At 43.5% G+C, this 20,384-nt stretch overlaps 1 protein-coding gene across 3 annotated transcripts in view; it reads right to left on the reverse strand.

Annotated features, from left to right (window-relative positions):
• Nucleotides 1-2,060: 2,060 nt before the first annotated feature.
• ATL2 (atlastin GTPase 2) overlaps nucleotides 2,061-20,384 on the reverse strand; it is a 64,806-nt gene continuing 46,482 nt past the window's right edge. Inside the window, exons 9-15 of one of the 3 annotated variants that reach the window (XM_056567564.1) lie at nucleotides 20,144-20,271; nucleotides 13,656-13,712; nucleotides 11,792-11,863; nucleotides 9,928-10,359; nucleotides 5,516-5,530; nucleotides 4,143-4,253; nucleotides 3,255-3,392 (exon numbers count right to left, since the gene is read on the reverse strand). In XM_056567564.1, coding sequence (XP_056423539.1) covers nucleotides 4,146-4,253; nucleotides 5,516-5,530; nucleotides 9,928-10,359; nucleotides 11,792-11,863; nucleotides 13,656-13,712; nucleotides 20,144-20,271 — 812 coding nt within the window. In that variant the 3' untranslated portion in view covers nucleotides 3,255-3,392; nucleotides 4,143-4,145. Of the gene's footprint in view, nucleotides 4,254-5,515; nucleotides 5,531-9,927; nucleotides 10,360-11,791; nucleotides 11,864-13,655; nucleotides 13,713-20,143; nucleotides 20,272-20,384 lie in introns of all 3 variants that reach the window. The other 2 variants (XM_056567563.1, XM_056567565.1) reach the window with 2 other exon arrangements.

Here is a 20,384-nt window from a genome sequence, read left to right on the forward strand (position 1 = left end):
GGTTACAATATTGGAATAATATGATTCCTACTATACATTTGGTAATTGAGTGAAGTGCTTTGCCAACAGTTCACTATATGACCTAATATATATTTGCCCTGAACTAATATGGCGCTGGTGAACACCTATATATACACTGAGCATGCGCTGAGAGCCACGGAGCTTGGCCGCGATGCGCAAGTCACTGTTTATCTGACAGGTAGGGATGTCTCTATGACTACCAGGGACGCCGTTACTATGATTGGTTGAACTCCGGTTACACCGGAAGTAGATCCCCGGCGTCCCATGTGGACTCGGGTCTGCGGATCATGGCGCGTTTGCCAAGAGGCCGGCTAAACAAACGGGTTTGCTTGATTGGGTAACGTCTTTTAACCCCTCTTTTACTTGTTTTGTTTACACGATCACTGTTATAATTGTACATTTATATCACAATCCGATCCTATAAGTGATTGGCGATCGGAATACAGGGATGTATACACTTTATACCACAGAATTGAATACACTAAATTGATCATGTTTGTACTTATTGGTTTGTATAGTTTATACTTTGTTTATGACATGTCAGATGTCACATGATATGTAAATGTTGATGATGTCACTGATTTGGGGAGGTATTTAACCCCGCTTGTATCACTTGTAAATCACTTGAAAATTGCGGTGAGAGATCGCTGAAACGTTGTCAATCTTCCTTGGAATAAAATTTATATATATATTTTTTTTTTTTTTACACTTTTTGGGGGTGAAATAGGGAAAATGGGACAATTTACGTTTTTATTGGGGGAGGGTTTTTTTCACTTTTATTTACTTTTACACTAATAGTCCCCATCGGGGACCATTTATAGCAATCATTTGATTGCTAATACTGTTCAGTGCTATGCATATAGCACTGATCAGTATTATTGGTCATCTTCTGCTCTGGTCTGCTCGATCTCAGACCAGAGCAGAAGACCCGTGGAAGGCAGCGGAGCCAGGTGAGGGGACCTCCGGCTGCCATGCTGGATGATTGGATCGCCACGGCAAAGTACCGCGATGCTGCAGATGCAGTGATCTGTATTGATCACGGCATCTGAGGGGTTAATGGTGGACATCCGCGTGATCGCAGATGTCCGCCATTACGGGCGGGTCCCTGGCTGCTATCAGCAGCCGGGACCTGCCGCGCATGACGCGAGCATCGCTCAGATGCTCGCGGTTATGCATAGGACGTAAATGTACGTCCTGGTGAGTTAAGTACCACCTCACCAGGACGTACATTTACATCCTGCGTCGTTAAGGGGTTAAAGAGGTACATGATATACCAACTGATAGCAAAGAGCAGCGAGAACTTGTGTGTCACTGGAGGCTACAGAAGGTGGACCCAAAAATCATTTGCACAAGGCAGGGAGTGCTACCACCAACATAAGTGTAAGGTATCTAATAAAAATAGATTAAATCAAATCTACCTCTATCCATCTAGCTCAAAATCTGTTACTGATATATTTGTGCTTGGGTCAGCACCGGCTCAAGTCAATGACCCAAACATAGTCAGCTAGTGACTAAATAAAAGTCGTTTTCCACGTGCATACGAGTTTGGCCTTTGACTATTTTCAGGTCATTGAATTCAATGTGGCCTGTACTATCCAAGCAAAGATCAGTCAGCAGCCATTTTTGAGTTTCTACTGATGTGTCTGTGATAAGTCGTGATTTTAAACCCAGCCTTAAATGGGTTATTCCCTAATTATTATACATAGATACATGTGGCTTTTTGTGGTAGTTTTTCATTGAGCCAGAAGTGGATTCTGGGAGGTATGAAGAAAAGACATCTCCTTTCTTCTGGATAAACTTTTTTTTTTGCCTCAAAAAGCTGCATGTGAACCCCCTAAGGGTGCAGTGTTCACAGTGGTGCCTGAATTTGTGCCAAAATACTGCATCTTAGCAAAGTTTTACAATTGGTCCGTGTAGTTTGGCCCATAAACAGCCCCAATTTGCAGTAAAACAGCACATCCATGTGGTTTTTGGCCACTGTGTGGGGGTCAACCCACCTTCATGTCCCTCAATATAAAGAAAAGACCACACAGCTCATGTGCCATATATACAACAGATTTTAATTATACTGAAAATAAATTACAGGAAACCGCTTTCAATTTTAAACAAGACAAAGATTCACAACAAAAATGCTCAATTTTTTTCTCGGCCCATCGGGTAGAGACAGCAGTGTTCAAGGCAGGGAATTATCACAAATATATCAAAACTTCAGATTGGTTTATGCATTCACACACTTACAAGAGCCACAAACAGCCCCCGTGCAGGGACTCCACTTAGCCTACAACAGAACCAGGATTTGGCATGGACTACAAAAAACTTGATACAAAATTGGTATTTATATTATTTATATATAATATACATGCCCTATCTGATCTTGTATAGAAAATAACTAATGCTGTACAGAAGATCTCAACTTTCTAAAGCTTGGAGCCTATGCTAATGGATGGATTGGTGCCAACCCCCCTCCCTCGCAATCCCCAATAAGATTAACAGCATACAATATTTACAAGAAGGCCAGGAAAAATAATAATCCACTAGGACCTCTTTGCCTGATATGCAGCTATGTTATGGCAGGTTTGTGGATCTGAAGAAAAATAATAAAAAATAAAAAGGCATTTTGTTTACACTAAAAGAATCCTTCCATACAACAAGCCATTTCTATGGACACGCTGGACTAAAGGGAACATGTACAAGAAGGCAGTGAATCAACCAATAGATTTATTTAGAACATAATTGTCTATCATAGATGACATTCTTAATATAACGGAATATAAATATTAAAATGGTAAATGAACACTACATTCATTTCTTAAAATAGAACTTGATTCTATGAAACGTAATTTCCATGAGCGCTGAAGAGCCCATTCTGAGCATGGCACAAGAGTGTAACCTCATCACTAGGCCAGTGGTGCCCAACCATGCCAGCTAGACTCTCCCAAGCATTGGAGGGGCCATTGTTCTGGGAAACTAAACGGGACCACCACTTAGGAGCAAGACTCACAGTTGTGAACCATTTCACAAACAGAATTTGCCACTGGGATGAGGGGGCAAAGCAGCTTCCATGACTGTACTAACAATTACATAGCTTATCCACATGGGAAACAGATCGACCACTGTAATATGATGTGCCATTCTCTACTACACCTTCTGTGGTAATTGTAAACTTTGGTTTATTTTATATTCATTTTACACAGTTCTTTTTGTACAAAACAAGCACAGGTTAGAGAAAGAAGCAAACAAGAGATGGATTGTCAGTCTGTCTTTAGTCGGGAAGCTTGAACCACTTGCTCTGTAAGACCTGCCTTGATCGAGTTTGTCACAGTTTGTCTTATATTATCCTCCATGAAGGTGTCACTCAATGGCTTCAACACCTGGCGAGTGAAAATAGGCAAAGAAAAGCAAATGGTAAAAAAAATAAAAAATAAGTCATGGTATAAAATAAATACGATAATACAAAAAAAATTAAATTAATAAATATGAAGGCATGAAAAAAAATTGTGCTCCTACAATGTGACACTTCTCGTGTGGATTTGGTAGCTTGAAGAGATACAAATAAAATGACACTAAAGCAGTAATATCTACATATGACAGCATTCCCATATGGCAGAGGTAGGCAGCCTGTGGCTCTCCAGCTGGTGGTGCATGCTGGGAATATGTACTTATAGCTGGAGGGCCATTGGCTTCCTACATTTGCCATGTAGATACCAGACAATGGTATCATTAAGCATTACTGTCGTTAAAAAAAAAAAAAAACTTTTGACATGTCAAAAGTTGTTGATAGCACTGGGTGTCACCCCTGAGACCAGCTGCAATCGTAAGTTATTAAGCTAGTGGCATTACACTCCCCAGCCCTCTGGCCTATAGAAGTCTATGCAGAGAAACGAACGAATCTCTTGGCCAAACTGGGAGAGAAGCGAAATGCAGTCGTCTTCTCCGGCTAATAACTCCCGATCGCAGCAAGTCTCAGGAGTGACATCTGGTGCGATCAACAACTTTTGATACGACTAATTCAGAAGTCAAAAGTTTTTAGTAACAGTAAAGCTTTAAGCCCCTTATATCTGTTCTTCTCCAGTGATAGAAACCAAATACTTGAGAGAAGCAAGGTAAAAAGTTAAGAGTACGCTTTAGTTTTTCTTCTTGTTATTGTTTGATGACCTTCTGTGTCTCTGTGTAAACGGTAAAGCCCGGCGAGGCAGCCAACGTCTACAGACTTCATAGAGTTTGGAAAACACCTAGAACATGAAGGGGTTAGTTAAGTACAGGAAAGCAATAGAAGAGGGATAAGTAGGAATAAAGTATGAGGCACAATTCAGTTGTGACACAAAGTTCCATTTGTTGAGCGCCCCCTCTTAAGAGTGACCACATTGGCCTTTTTGGGGTTTGTGTTTGGCACTTTATGATGCTTGACACAGGTTAGATATCAAATAAAAGGGGACACAATGTAATCAGCCATATGTGATACAGATAGGTCTTACAGTAAAAAAATAAAAGTTTATATGAAATGACAGAAGTATCAGTACTACATAATGTATCTATTAATATATTTTTATCCATCCACCCAAACTAAAATGCTTCTGTCTCCATGACGCTGTATGTTTCGTAAAACCACTGGGGGCCTGGGTGTCAAACTATGAAAAGTACGATATGACTATTAGAATGAACCTATATATTGGACACTTAATAAAAGCTGCAATAGATATAAATAATATAAATGTTAAATGGGTATTCCTATCTTAAAAAGTGATGACCCATGGCTAAGGATACACTATCAATTACCAATTGGTAGGGGTCCAACTATTGGCGTTGCCATAATACTTAGAGTGAAGAGGTGCAGCACGGCCACCTTTAAAGGACAAGTATCATGTAACAAAAATAAATAAATGAAAGAAAAAACATCCCCTATACAAAGTATAGGGGATAAGTTTTAGATCGCGGGGGGTCTGAGCACAATCTCCTGTTTAGAGCCCTGGCTCTCCTATACAGCGCGTGTCACAACCCCCCCCCCTCCATATAGTTCTATGGGAGAGCTGAAGATAACTGAACGGCTCTCCCATAAGAGCTATATGGAGAGGGGGGGGGGGGGGGTGGCAGAACCGGCTTCAGACAGGGGTCATGAGGCACCACTGTATAGGAGAGCCGGAGCTCGAAACAGGAGATCGCAGGGGGCCCCAAAGCTCGGACCCCTTGCAATCTAAAACTTATCCCCTATCCTTAGGATAGAGGATAAGTTTTTTTTACATGATACTTGTCCTTTAAGAGCCATTTAATCTTTGGCGATGTTCTGGACAAACGGCTCAGCCTTGATGTACACTAAAGTTACTCTAACATTCTTATGAGTTACCGATCCCTCAGGGCACAAATAAGATGTGAATACATAAATCTGTCTATGCTCTCCCCCCATTTATTATGGAGACACACAATATGGCTGATTCCATCATGCATTTCAGTTCTGAATTGTGGCTCATGTGAGGAGACATACATGGCAGCACCTCACCTTCCTGGGACTCCTCTGTGCGGCACAGAAAGAGAGAGAGAAAAGGTAAGTCACAGTATGTTAAGAAAGATGAGGGAGTTAGATGAAAGGTTAGAACTTGAATGGAGCAGAAGATAATGTCTGTCTAGAGCAGTGTTTCCCAACCAGTGGGCCTCTAACTGTTGCAAAACTACAACTCCCAGCATGCCCGGACAGCCGAAGGCTGTCCGGGCATGCTGGGAGTTGTAGTTTTGCCACAGCTGGAGGCACACTGGTCTAGAGGGTAAACTGGCAAATGGCAAATGTACCTTGCCTGTAAAATGTCCCTTACAGCCCATTAAGATTTTCCCATTTTTAAATATGCCTCCCCCAAATGATCACCAGATCCCAGTTTCCACTCCTTAAAACACCCAGTAAACAGCACCCTGTTCCTTACAGCACCCACTGCAGGTACACAGAAGTGTTACATGGTGAACATTTAGATTAATGACCACCTGTATACTAAAAAGGGAGTCATTGGAGGGGTGGGGGTGGGGTTCTAGATCTAACACACATTTGCATTATCATCAAATATTCTTCCTGTGATAAAATTATAAAGTTATAACTCCACGTGTAAGATTCTTCCGAAACGCAGTAAGCACAGTATCAGGCTGAATGTGTGCCTTCTATCCAGGTCCACCACTAAGCTCTTATCCATATACAGAGAATGAGAGGAAACAGTACAATTTAAGTCCTGTTTAACCCCTTAAGGACTCAGCCCATTTTGGCTTTAAGGACTCAGACAATTTAATTTTTACGTTTTTATTTTTTCCTCCTCGCCTTCTAAAAATCATAACTCTTTTATATTTTCATCCACAGACTAGTATGAGGGCTTGTTTTTTGCGCGACCAGTTGTCCTTTGTAATGACATCACTCATTATATCATAAAATGTATGGCGCAACCAAAAAACACTATTTTTGTGGGGAAATTAAAACGAAAAACGCAATTTTGCTAATTTTGGAAGGTTTTGTTTTCACGCCGTACAATTTCTGGTAAAAATGACATGTGTTCTTTATTCTGAGGGTCAATACGATTAAAATGATACCCATTATTATATACTTTTATATTATTGTTGCGCTTAAAAAAAATCACAAACTTTTTAACCAAATTAGTACGTTTATAATCCCTTTATTTTGATGACCTATAACTTTTTTATTTTTCCGTATAAGCGGCGGTATGGGGGCTCATTTTTTGCGCCATGATCTGTACTTTTTTTTGATACCACATTTGTATATAAAAAACTTTTAATACATTTTTTATAATTTTTTTTTTAATAAAATGTATTAAAAAAGTAGGAATTTTGGACTTTTTAAATTTTTTTTCGTTCACGCCGTTCACCGTACGGGATCATTAACATTTTATTTTAATAGTTCAGACATTTACGCACGCGGCGATACCAAATATGTCTATAAAAAATGTTTTTTACGCTTTTTGGGGGTAAAATAGGAAAAAACGGACGTTTTACTTTTTTATTGGGGGAGGGGATTTTTCACTTTTTTTTTACTTTTACTTTTAAATTTTTTTACATTTTTTTTTTACACTTGAATAGTCCCCATAGGGGACTATTCATAGCAATACCATGATTGCTAATACTGATCTGTTCTATGTATAGGACATAGAACAGATCAGTATTATCGGTCATCTCCTGCTCTGGTCTGCTCGATCACAGACCAGAGCAGGAGATGCCGGGAGCCGCACGGAGGAAGGAGAGGGGACCTCCGTGCGGCGTTATGAATGATCGGATCCCCGCAGCAGCGCTGCGGGCGATCCGATCATTCATTTTAATCGCGAACTGCCGCAGATGCCGGGATCTGTATTGATCCCGGCACCTGAGGGGTTAATGGCGGACGCCCGCGAGATCGCGGGCGTCGGCCATTGCCGGCGGGTCCCTGGCTGCGATCAGCAGCCGGGATCAGCCGCGCATGACACGGGCATCGCTCCGATGCCCGCGGTTATGCTTAGGACGTAAATGTACGTCCTGGTGCGTTAAGTACCACCTCACCAGGACGTACATTTACGTCCTGCGTCCTTAAGGGGTTAAAGGGGTACTCCCGTGGAAAACTTTTTTTTTTTTTTTTTAAGCAACTGGTGCCAGAAAGTTAAACAGATTTGTAAATTACTTCTATTAAAAAATCTTAATCCTTCCAGTACTGTTTAGGGCCTATATACTACAGAGGAAAGGCTTTTCTTTTTAGATTTCTCTGATGTCATGACCACAGTGCTCTCTGCTGACCTCTGCTGTACATTTTAGGAACTGTCCAGTGCAGCATATGTTTGCTATGGGGATTTTCTCCTGCTCTGGACAGGTCCTAAAATGGACAGCAGAGAGCACTGTGGTCCTGACATCAGAGAAATCTAAAAAGATAAGCATTTCCTCTGTAGTATTCAGCAGCTAATAAGTACTGGAAGGATTAAGATTTTTTTAATAGAAATTATTTACAAATCTGTTTAACTTGCTGGCACCAGTTGATTTAAAAATAAAAATAAAAAAAATAAAAAAGTTTTCCACGGGAGTACCCCTTTAACCACCTTGTTCTGACAAAGTTATATGAAGAATGTGGTTGTCAGCACAATACCAATCCATAACCACATACTGAGATGCGGTAGTCACTCCATGCCATCCAAGATGAGGCCATTTTAGACTCTACAATAGCATCTTATTGGCCCCAGTTAGTACAGCAGCACAATAGCGCCTTAATGACAATAATTAATAAAGGAGATTGAAGAATAAATCACCTCTTCTTTATTCATGGTGAAAAATAAGGTTAAAAGTGGAGTAATCCATGAAAAATGACAAGTTATATTAAGTAGGTTCATTTGTATGGCGCAAGCCCCCGAGGATCCGCCAGATGCTGGTCTAGTGTAGGACAGATACGCTCTTACGGTACGTTCACACGAGCAGACCCACAGCGTATTTTACGCAGCAGATCCTCCGCTGAAGGTCCCCGGCATGGTGGCTTTACAGGTGCCTGCTCAGCGCGGCAATACGCCACGACGAGCAGACACAATGCGATGTACAAGTCACCGTGCGCAAGTTCAGTATACTCGCACATCACAGCAGCTCTCGGCCTAGCTCATGGAGCAGAGGGAGTGGCCGCGATGTGCGCGCATGCGCGGCAACTTGAACATTTCAGTTTGTCTGCTCATAGCTGCGTATTGCCGCTCCAAGCAGGCACCTGTAAAGCCACCATGCAGCGGATCTGCAGTGTAAAATATGCGATGGGTCCGCTCGTGTGAACGTACCCTTATAGTGGATCATTCTCCTTGACCTGCATGTGCAATACACCCCATGGGCTCAGCTTGCCTTGGTCCATTGCCTTATTTTGTCAGCTCCAGCGTTCATGGGGTACTGTCTAGCACAGTGGTCTCCAACCTGCTGACCTCCAGATGTTGAAAAACTACAACTCCCAGCATGCCCGGACAGCCAACAGCTGTCCGGGCATGCTGGGAGTTGTAGTTTTGCAACATCTGGAGGTCCGCAGGTTGGAGACCACTGGTCTAGCATGTCGGGCAAAGAATCCACGTATCTGACCCAAGATTAGCAGCCATTGTTGCTTCACATTTTTTTTTTTTCTACAGTCAACTTAGAAGATTTTCATGGAGATTACCATGATGCTTATCTTCCAGCATGTATAAAATAGTTGTATGGGGTCTGGTGATCTTGCTATACTTTACATTGTATGCCTTGTATCCTATTCTGAAACAATCTAGCTTTCATTCTTAGTAGTACCAGCATCCTGGGATTTTAATTTTACAATTTTATAACTTACCTTCAACTATAATCCTTGTTGGTGGATTTTAAACATTTAGAATAAAAGAAATTTTTTGGGTGTTCCAAAAATCCAACTTTTTTTTTGTTTCAGTTTAATTTGTCTGTAATGTCAATCTGTTTGTTTTTCAATATGGACACTAGATGGCGATGTGTAATGATACTTTGGATAACTTTGGATAGCTGGACATTAGAGAAAGAGGGCAGGATAAAATGCCATAATTAGGGATTAGCGAACTTACAGTAAATTCGATTCGTCACGAACTTCTCGGCTCGGTGGTTGACTTTTCCTGCATAAATTAGTTCAGCTTTCAGGTGCTCCGGTGGGCTGGAAAAGGTGGATACAGTCCTATGAGACTCTTTCCTAGGAATGTATCCACCTTTTCCAGCCCACCTGAGCACCTGAAGGCTGAACTAATTTACCCAGGATAAGTCATCAACCGCCGAGCCGAGAAGTTCGTGACGAATCGAATTTACTGTAAGTTCGCTCATCTCTAGCCATAATAGGTGCATTGTACGAAATTTAGTGTGTGTTATTTAATAGTCTATGCCTATGGGGGGACAACCCACCTGAAGTTGTTGCAATAGAACAGAAGAAAAACCAACATGACTGGCGATACCAACCTGTTCCCAAATAGTTTCAGCCATTTGATCTATTAAGGTTCCCAAATCCCGAAACTCTCCAGAGTACTTCACATAAGCCCAGGTGCAGAAGGCCAGAAGTGCAAATCCCATGATCAGGTTACAAATGTTTGCTATAGAGTTCAGGCCAATGAAACCAGTCAGCCCTGAGATAATGTACATTGCAAACATGACAGCAAACAAGGTGGCAGGGGTGCGAGCAGCGTAAAATATATTTTTGCCATCGTTGTGTTTCAAGAAGTTTGCATAGGATTCGTCTAGCTCTGCCTCCAGCTGTTCCTGGTATCGGCGACAGAACTCGTCTCCTCCCATCTTCTTCACTGAGCGGAATTGTTTGATACAGGTTTCCTTCAAATCTAAGTGTTTTCTTTCCAGATCCCCTGGGGCAATGTATGGCTTGTCTCCTCCACATACCTGTAGGAGAGAAGATTGCTTTAAAAACACTATCCAGACCATTGCAGAGCCATTAAAGGGGTACTCCAGAGGGGCAAAAAACTTTTCAAATCAACTGATGCAGAAAAGTTACACAGATTTTTTACTTCTTTTTAAAATTCTTAACAGGAGTATTCAGCCCCTAGACATCTTATTCCCTATGCAAAGGATAGGGGATAAGATGTCTGATCGCGGGGGTCCCATCGCTGGGAACCCCCGCAATCTCTCCTGCTACACCCCCCCGTACATCAGCAGCCTGGAGCTATGTTTGCTCTGTGGCTGATGACGGGCGATACAGGGGACGGAGTGTCACACCCCCGCCCCCTCAAGGCAAGTCTATGGGAGGGGGTTCATGGGAGGGGGTGTGGCAGCCGCAACGCTCACTCCCATAGACTTTTATTAAGCGGATGGAGCATGAGGTCACAGGGGGCGGGGTCGTAACATCATGATACTCCGGTTCCTGTATGGCCCGTCATCAGGCATGGATGGACGTTCGCTCTGTGCAGCAGATGACAGGGGTGCTGCAGGAGAGATCACAGGGGTCCCCAGCGGCGAGACCCCGCAATCAGACATCTTATCCCCTATCCTTTGGATAGAGGATAAGATGTCTAGGGGTGGAGTACCCCTTTAAGATTTAATAATTTACAAATCTTGCACCAGTTGATGTAAAAACTTTTTTTTCCTCTAAGGGCAGTATCTACAGCTTCTTTCTAACAAAGGCTGTGTAAAATTAAGGAATTTCTGATTAAGACACAAGATTTCAGGGTCTATGCTAATGTTGCATCACCTACAGTCTCAGATAGAAAAATTATAGTTACATAGTTAGTACGGTTGAAAAAAGACATACGTCCATCAAGTTCAACCAGGGAATTATCTGATAAGATACAGGAATACTCTAGTAAGGAGTAGAAGGGTCATCACGTCTAGGACTGAAGGTGTTCTCCCAAGCTCACAATTTATCACCTATACTGTGCATAGGTGATAAGAATCAGACCGGTGGGGGTCCGACCACGAGAACAATGGTCCCTTGTCCCCCAAGTAACTGTTGTAGTCCATGCTCAATCACCAAACTATTCACATCGGAACAACAGTAATTATACTGATTGGATATGTATCACATAGGATAAGCCCTTCACACCACATGTGTCGTTCAGGAGCAGACACTCTTGCTTCCTATGTCCTAACAAAATGAGTCTCCCTATAAAGAGGACAATGAAATCAGAATGATTTTTATATTGGTCAGATAAATTACTTGACCTTTCCATTAATTCCTGATAATCATCATAAAATATTGTAAAATTCTGATGTAGAGAGGTCACTAGTTTTCTATTTGCGCAAAAGCAGAAAATGCAACAAACTAAAAGAAGAGAGCCCGACATCAAAACTAAATAAACGTATGAGACCCATATTTTACCTGCTCCATGTTTTTGCTGTATGTTTCTTTAGCTCCAGCAACAGCTGCAAGGTTATTGGCTTCTGCTGTTGCCTATAAAAAGGAAAAAAAAGATTCCATTATTAAAAAGGAGTAGTCTACTGAAAAGGATCTTCAGTCCGTTGTGCCCGGGCTGCAAAAACAGAAGCACAAACTTTAACCCTAATTTCCCCCGTAGTGCTGCTACAGCTGTTCGATCTTCTTCCATGTGAACGGATCGTCACGTTGCGTTCAGCCTAGTGCAGGGCAGTATGACCAAAAAATGTGTATCGCTGTATATTTTTTTAAGTTACGGCGGTTCCACTGTATTTAACGATATTTCTTCCCCCCCCCCCCCAATATCATGTGATCCAGCACTGCGCTGTCCCCCACATCGGGGAACTAATCATGTCACCCGCAAGCACCGTTCTCTTCGTCCTCCTGTGAGTTGGGGTCCGCTGGCGCTGGAATTCTGTACTGTACTACATGTTCCTGTGCCCGGGCTGCAAAAAAAAAAAAAAACAAAAAAAAAAAACCTTTACCTCCCCTTCCCACGTCCCCCCATTGCTCCGTTAACAGCCTCACGCTGCAGATGGGAATGTCACAGAGCAGCAGTCACCGGCCGCAGCGATGTCCCACCTCGGCAGGTGATAGGTTGAGTGCTCATTCATGTAAGAAGCCGGTCGGCAGGGGGGGGGTTGGGCTCAACCAGTATTGCGGTATGGAAAAAAAAAATTAATATCCTACAGGAAAAAAATTTCGGTATTCGGTATAACCCGGTATACCGCCCAGCACTAGTTCAGCCTATCGCCGGCTGAGACAGGTGATAGGCTGAGCGCAGTGTGACGATCCATTCACACGGAAGGAGGAAGAAGACCGGAGGACTGAACAGCTGTACCAGCACTATGGGGGAACAGAGAAGGTGAGAACGTTTGTTTTTTTGAAGATACTTTTCAGTATTTACTCCTTTAAAGAATACCTGTCAATCTTTATACATTTTTTTAATCCTCCCCGTACGCTTCCCCCCCCCCCCCATCATGATAAACCACCACCTGCCTGCCTTTATTTTCTACTATTTTTCTACCTTATTATTGTGCTGTATATTCTGCTCCGTCTCAATCAGCCCCAGACTAGGAAGGGGTGTTACCCAGCAGGCTGTGACATCTGAAGCCATACAGTGGAGAACTTTCTCCCTAGGTTAAGTTTCCACTTATTTTTTGTCTGGCATTTTTTTGGATGTGGATCCAGCTAAAAAAGGAAAAAATATGTCCTTCCTTTATATTACCCATTCCTTTAGAATACACTTCTGGCTTTGGCTAAAGAAAAACAAAAAGTGGAAGTGGAAGAATCAAAAAACGTGTGTGATGGACTGTGACTGGCTGAGACCCCCCCCCAGCTTTTTGCACTGAACTTTACAGAGTGTCAGCTCTGCCCAGCAGCTGCAAAAGTGAGCAGAAATATTCAGCACAAGGTTAAGCACAATATTCTGCACTATGCACTGAAGGCATCAGGACTGTACACCAGTGTTTTCCCAACCAGGGTGCTTCTAGCTGTTGCAAAACTACATCTCCCAGCATACCTGGACAGCCTTTGGCTGTATACACTATGCTGAGTTGAGGTCCCACCTGCATTTCCTGACTTTTGTTACCATCAGACTGCTACAGACTGCAGGCAGGACCAGAAGGAGGAACCCTGGTGGCCAAACTTTTAGGCGTTAATTTAACACAAAGTATAATTAGAAAGTATATTAGAAAAGTAATTTAAATAGGCTAATCTATAATACATTACATTTCATTGATTGTGAAAGGTACCATTTAAGCTTCATCTTATTTTTCTAAAGCGAAAAACTATTATTTCAGATTCATACCTGCAGCATAGACTTGGGGTGGGGGAGCTCTTCTCCTTGGTAAATTTTGATGTATGCCTAGAAATGATAAAGAGAATTAAAACTAGGATGAAGCAAGATGATTAATTGTATTAACTCTGTGTGCAGGCCACATGCCAGGAAGTCAACAGAGGAGATTATGCAGTATCCAGCACATATTGCTCTTATCACTGGCTTGGTACTTCTTGTTGCGCCACAATACAGTGGTCCCTCAAGTTACAATATCAATTAGTTCCAGGACGACCATTGTATGTTGAGACTAGGGATTGACCGATATCGTTTTTTTAGGGCCAATACCGATAGCCGATAACTTATACCGATATTCCGTTATAAGTTATCGGCTATTTATCCCCCCGCGACACCGCTGCAGATCACTGATTTAAAGCGGGAGCTTTAAATCAATGCACTGCAGTGGCTTTTGCGGTGCCATAGGCAGCCGCCGCCGCCCGCTTCTCTCCCCCTGCCTGTCCGGGGGTCCTGAGTCCTATCACCGCCAAAACTCCCCCCACCGCCGCACCGTACCGCGCCGCGACCGCCCCCCGGAACCGCGTCGCACCCCCCACCGCACCAGCCCCATTGCCTCCCCCATCCCCGGTTTTATAATTACCTGTTCCCGGGGTCCACTCTACATCTGGCTCCGGTGGCGTCCTCCTGAGCCGTCACTGTGCGCACCGACTGTGACGTGACGTCACTAGTCATTGCGCACAGCGTAACGCAGGACAAAGCAGGAGCCAGAAGTAGCGTGGACCCCAGCAACAGTTAATTATAAAACCGGGGATGGGGGGAGGCAATGGGGCCGGGGCGGTGCAGTGCGGTGGGGGGGTGCGAAGCGGTGCGGCGGGTCGGAAATCTGGTAATTGGTTCTGAAGCCACCAAAATGTCATCCAAAAATAGGAAAAGGTGAGGACTAAAGAAAAATAAGTAGATAACTAATACAGATAAAGCAAATCCTTACATATACAGTAATGGCTGTAAATTTTGGCACCCCTGAAATTTTCTAGAAAATTGATTGCTATACACATGTTTATTCCCTTTGTGTGTTTTGGAAAGGGAGGAAAAAAAGCGAATTGGACATAATGTCACACCAAACTCCAAAAATGGTCTGGACAAAATTATTGGCACCCTTTAAAAATTGTTGAAAAATAAGATTGTTTCAAGCATGTGATGCTCCTTTAAACTCACCTGGGGCAAGTAACAGGTGTGGGCAATATAAAAATCACACCTGAAAGCAGATAAAAAGGAGAGAAGTTCACTTAGTCTTTGCATTGTGTGTCTGTGTGTGCCACGCTAAGTATGGACAACTGAAAAAGGAGAAGAGAACTGTCTGAGGACTTATAACCTTGAGATTGTTGATATTTTTCAACAATTTTGGTTCTCAAGTCCATCTCCAGAGATCTAAATTTGCCTTTCTCCACAGTGCGCAACATTATCAAGAAGTTTGCAACCCATGGTACTGTAGCTAATCTCCCTGGGCATGGACGGAAGAGAAAAATTTATGAAAGGTGTCAACGCAGGATAGTCCGGATGGTGGATAAGCAGCCCCAAACAAGTTCCAAAGATATTCAAGCTGTCCTGCAGGCTCAGGGAGCATCAGTGTCAGAGCGAACTATCCGTCTACATTTAAATGAAATGAAACGCTATGGCAGGAGACCCAGGAGGAACCCTCTGCTGACACAGAGACATAAAAAAGCAAGACTACATTTTGCCATAATGAATTTGAGGAAACCAAAATCCTTCTGGGAAGACATCTTGTGGACAGATGAGACCAAAATAGAGCTTTTTGGTAAAGCACATCATTCTACTGTTAGCGAAAACAGAATGAGGCCTACAAAGAAAAGAACACAGTACCTACAGTGAAATACAGTGGAGGTTCAATGATGTTTTGCTGCCTCTGGCACTGGGTGCCTTGAATGTGTGTAAGGCATCATGAAATCTGAGGATTACCAATAGATTTTGGGTCGTACTGTACAGCCCAGTGTCAGAAAGCTGGGTTTGCGTCCGAGATCTTGGGTCTTCCAGCAGGACAATGCCCCTCATTTACTATTGCAAACCCGACATGTTATGTCTGGTCGTGCGCCATTTTCGGGTGCATTGCGCCTGAAATTCTGTCTGCGGCAGAATTTGCGCCTGAAATTCTGTCTGCACCTGAAATGAAAAAAAACCCAACTAGCTCTACATTTTGCTCAGAAAACCTGAAAAAGGGTCGTGGCTGTCTGGAAAAGGGGGTGTGGTCACATAAAAGGGCGTGTTCACGGCATTTTCACAAAATCCCAACATATTTACTAAAGTTTCTACAGAAAATGTGGTGGATTTCAGCTGAGGAAAACCCTACAGATCAGAGCATGTGTAAAAAAAGCAAAATGTAGGGAAAGTGGAAACTGTAGGGAAACCTTAGTAAGTACCGTGGAAAATAAATTGTAGGGATTAAAACCTACAAAGAAACCTACACTCCACTCTTAGTAAATATGGGCAAATGACCCCAAACATACGTCAAAAAGCAGCCAGAAATGGATGGCACCAAATCGCTGGAGAGTTCTGAAGTGGCCAGCGATGAGTCCAGATCTAAATCCCATTGAACACCTGAGGAGAGATCTTAATCGCTGTTGGGAAAAGGCGCCTTCCAATAAGAGAGACCTGGAGCAGTTTGCAAAGGAAGAGTGGTCCAACATTCCGGCTGAGAGGTGTAAGAAGCTTATTGATGGTTATAGGAAGCCACTGATTTCAGTTATTTTTTCCAAAAGGTGTGCAATATTAAGTTAAGGGTGCCAATCATTTTGTCCAGCTACTTTTTGGAGTTTGGTGTGACATTATATCCAATTTTCTTTACCCCCACCCCCCCCTCTTTTCTTTTTGTTTAGGGAATAAACATGTGTATAGCAAAACACGTGTTACTGCAATCCTTTTCTGTTAGAAATACATCATTTACTTGAAAAATGTCAGGGGTGCCAACATTTACGGCCATGACTGTAAAAGTAAGAAAGATCTGCTGGGAGCTGTAAATCACTGTCTATGTAGAGGACAGGAGCTTCTTCAGGGTCCTGTACAGTACATGCAATGTCATAAAGTAAAATGTAGCGGCCCTCATCTGGTGCAAAAGGAGCAGCTAACCCTGGCATAGGTAAAGAATACAGAACATGTAATACCTCCCTGTACTGTAGGGAGGTGCTACCAGTCAAGAACACAGGGGTTTTACCAGTGAAATGTCCATTCTAATTGGTCAGTTCTTCCAGCCATTGACACGTTTCGCAGATCTGAACTGTCTGTAGCATTGTATATTGAGGCCATTGTAAGTTGAGGGATCACTGTATAACAAAATTAAGTACACAAGAGCGCCAAAAGATATTGAGCTCACCCACTGATTGCCATAGCAGCGCCTGGACTGGTGTAAACAAACACCAATAATCCAGAAATTTAAGAGAAAAGGTCCAGCCCGGCTTGATTGATTAAAAGCTTCCTTTATTTTAATCTAAGAGAAACGGACACAAGTTTCTTGACACCTTTCTTTAACACTTTAGACTGAAAGTATTCCTAAATCTCAATAAAGGTTTAATAATAAAAAAAAAAAAGAAAGAAAAAGATTTTTGTACTCACCGTAAAATCTCTCTTGTAGCCTTCATGGGGGGGGGGGGACGACGACGACACCTTACTGATGGGTATATGCTCTTGCCACTAGGAAAAAAAAGTCAGCTCCTCCCTGGCAGGATATACCCGCCCGCTGGAAGTGAGGTAACCAGTTTTTCCACAAAACAGTAGGAGAAGCCAACAAAGACATGTCCGAAGGACCCTAGAAAAGAATCTCGGATAAAAAACAAAACAAAAAACAACCGGATAGGATTATCCGGACAAAGAGTATAGAAATGGGTGGGTGTGGTGTACCCCAATGAAAGCTACGAGAAAGATTTTACGGTGAGTACAAAAAAAAAATAATCTCCTTTTCTCGGTCGCTCTTCATTGGGCGCAACCTTACCGATGGGACGTACCAAAGCAGTCCCCTATGGTGGGAAAAACAACCACCAGAGAAAAGGAATCAGTCCCCAGACCGAACTCACGTGTCCACAATGCCTGCGGATGAGCCCCCAGGCCAGAGACAAACTAAGACAAGCAATTGGGCTCCAGGAAGATCCCCCGTCCACGGGCCATATAGCAAAACAAGAAAGGTCTGGTGCATGAGAACAAAGACCTGAACAGCTGCAGACCCAAAAACCCCTGTCCCAGGAGCCCACTATGAGTACCCGGAAGGCAACAGTAGCCAGGCTGGTGTAATCTGGATGACCTGAATGCCCTCTAACTCAGGAGGCCATGAACCCTGAAGGAAGAGGATCGCCCTGAAAAGGAACATCCCAGAACACAGGAGCGACCCATGTGACTCGGGAACCTCCATTTCCCATGTCGAAGACTCATACGTGAAGAGTAAGGAAAACCGACGTCCGCAAAAACTCTCCGGACGACAAACGTCCCTTTGGAAACTTGACAACTTAACTCGCAAAGTAGTTAGGTACTGGAACTCCAGCCGCAGACACAACAGCTGTGTGATGAGAGACAGGCGCAGAGGAAACCATGCAGAGATCGTCAGGCTTACTGGTATGGGTCCATAGTATACAGCGGAGCATTCCTTCGGACATCTCGCACTGCAGCCGTGACATGGGAGACTACTGTCTGGCATAAAGATAACAGGACCAATCCATGCCCACGCAGGAAAACTCTCATGGAGACCCTCCACTGAATGTAAGGATCCAGAGCACTAGCTGCAGATGCGGTGGCCTATGGAGAAGGGAATCATATAGCATGGCCTGCCAATAACACCTCTAGGATGGGTGACTGGCAGACCTGACAGATGCGGAATCTCAAAAGAAACCTGAGCATCGGACAGGAACCCAAAAGGGCCTGCACATTGTATGAGCAGAGTGCTTGAATATATCCCCCGGCAGTATCCACCGGCAACAACCTGCCATGGCTTTTTGCATATGCTCCATGATCGTGAGCAGCAAAGGATTAGGGATGCCTCAAGCAACAAATCAGAGTGCAAGAAGAGTACGGGCCACCAGGGGGTGCCAAACCCCACCAAAAAGGTGCGAGTGACCATAAGGGAGGGGGGTTTGTATACTCACCTCAGTCGCCACATACTCACCCTCGAAGACTTCGACCAGCTAGGACCACCTGCCTTAGGCCAGCCTGGCAAACAGGGGCAAATGGGGGACCCGGACCCAGGGCACACCGCCAGGCACTAGTTGTTGGCACAGAGGGGTTAACAGCCCATCCAGCAATGTACCGTGCCCCTTGCTCGCAGGTGGGGGGGGAATGAAACTAGGAAAAAAAACAAAGGGGAAAAAAAACAGGTTTGGGGAGTTTCCAGAACTGTGTCTTGCCTCCTGCTGACACTAGCTAAAACTGGTTACCTCACTTCCAGTGGGCGGGTATATCCTGCCAGGGAGGCGCTTTTTTTTCTTAGTCTCAGCGCCTCCTAGCGGAAAGAGCATATACCCATCAGTAAAGTGTCTCCCAATGAAGAAGAGCGACCGAGAAAAGAGGTTTATGTGCATAAACATTTAGTTGGCCCTTTCAGACATAAAGAGAGGGCAGGGGTATGGCGAGGTAAAAATCTTGGCAAAACCCCTTTATAGCGGACGCGTTAGCAGGTTTTTGGTGTATATACTGAGGCCATAGCTGTATATAGGACTTCTGACCCTGCCCCATGCATACTTTTATTTTAAAAACGGACCCCCCCACTCTCCTTGTTTAGATGGGGTGTGGTGGATGGGATGAACTTTACTCGGCTTTTGCAGCTCAGGGGAATGCCCCCTGGGCTTTTAAGGCAAATCTGAATATCAATTTAAAATAGTGATATCTCTGTGCCGCAGAGGTAAATTATTAAAACAATGGCCGCCTTTTATACACCCAAAACTCCTGACAGCTCTGCTTTAAAGTGCAACTTCAGTTTTGCTCTCCCACCCATTTTGCACGGACACCCTGGTCGGTCTGGTTTCCAAAGCAACCGTACAACGCCCAGCAAGTTCTGTGCACAAGCACTATTCGAAAAGAGCTTGTACACAGAACTTTCAGGGCATCATACAATAAGGTATTGGCAACCCAAATGACCAGAAGGTTTATTCACCCAGAACTTTTCAGAATGGGTGGAAGAGCCTTGTTAAAGTTACACTTTAGGAATATCCATAGGACAGGTGATAAGTATCTGATTGGCAGGGGTCTGACTGCTGGGACCACCACCAATCATAAAACTGGAGGTCCCTTGTCCCAGAAGTAGCAGCATGCTAAAGCAACACTTATATTTAATTGTTATGGGACAATCAGGAGTGTGTACTGCTGGTCCACATACTTGCAGGACAAGGGACCTCTAGGATCTCAATCTGTAGTGGGCCCAATGGCCGGATTCTCCCCCTCAGTGAGTCTTTAGCTTGGGTATTTCAAGAAGTCACAAGCTGCTCATACCATTTCCCTTGTGTGTAACTTACTTTAAAATATTCAAGGAGATCTCGACAAGTCACTTTGGATCCACCAATTTCCTTTTCTACCAAGTTCTCAGGGGACAGCACCAAAGGGACCAGATTTTGAAGCTCCTTCTTGAACTCGTCATCAATGTCTGGAGAGAATAAAGATTAAATGGCATAAAACCGATGATACTGGGTGGAATGGCAGAACAGCGAACCAAACACTGAAGACCACACAAAAGATTTACTATGATCTATAGGTGAC

This window comes from Hyla sarda, chromosome 3 (assembly GCF_029499605.1).
Source record: "Hyla sarda isolate aHylSar1 chromosome 3, aHylSar1.hap1, whole genome shotgun sequence".
NCBI classification, from domain to species: domain Eukaryota; kingdom Metazoa; phylum Chordata; class Amphibia; order Anura; family Hylidae; genus Hyla; species Hyla sarda.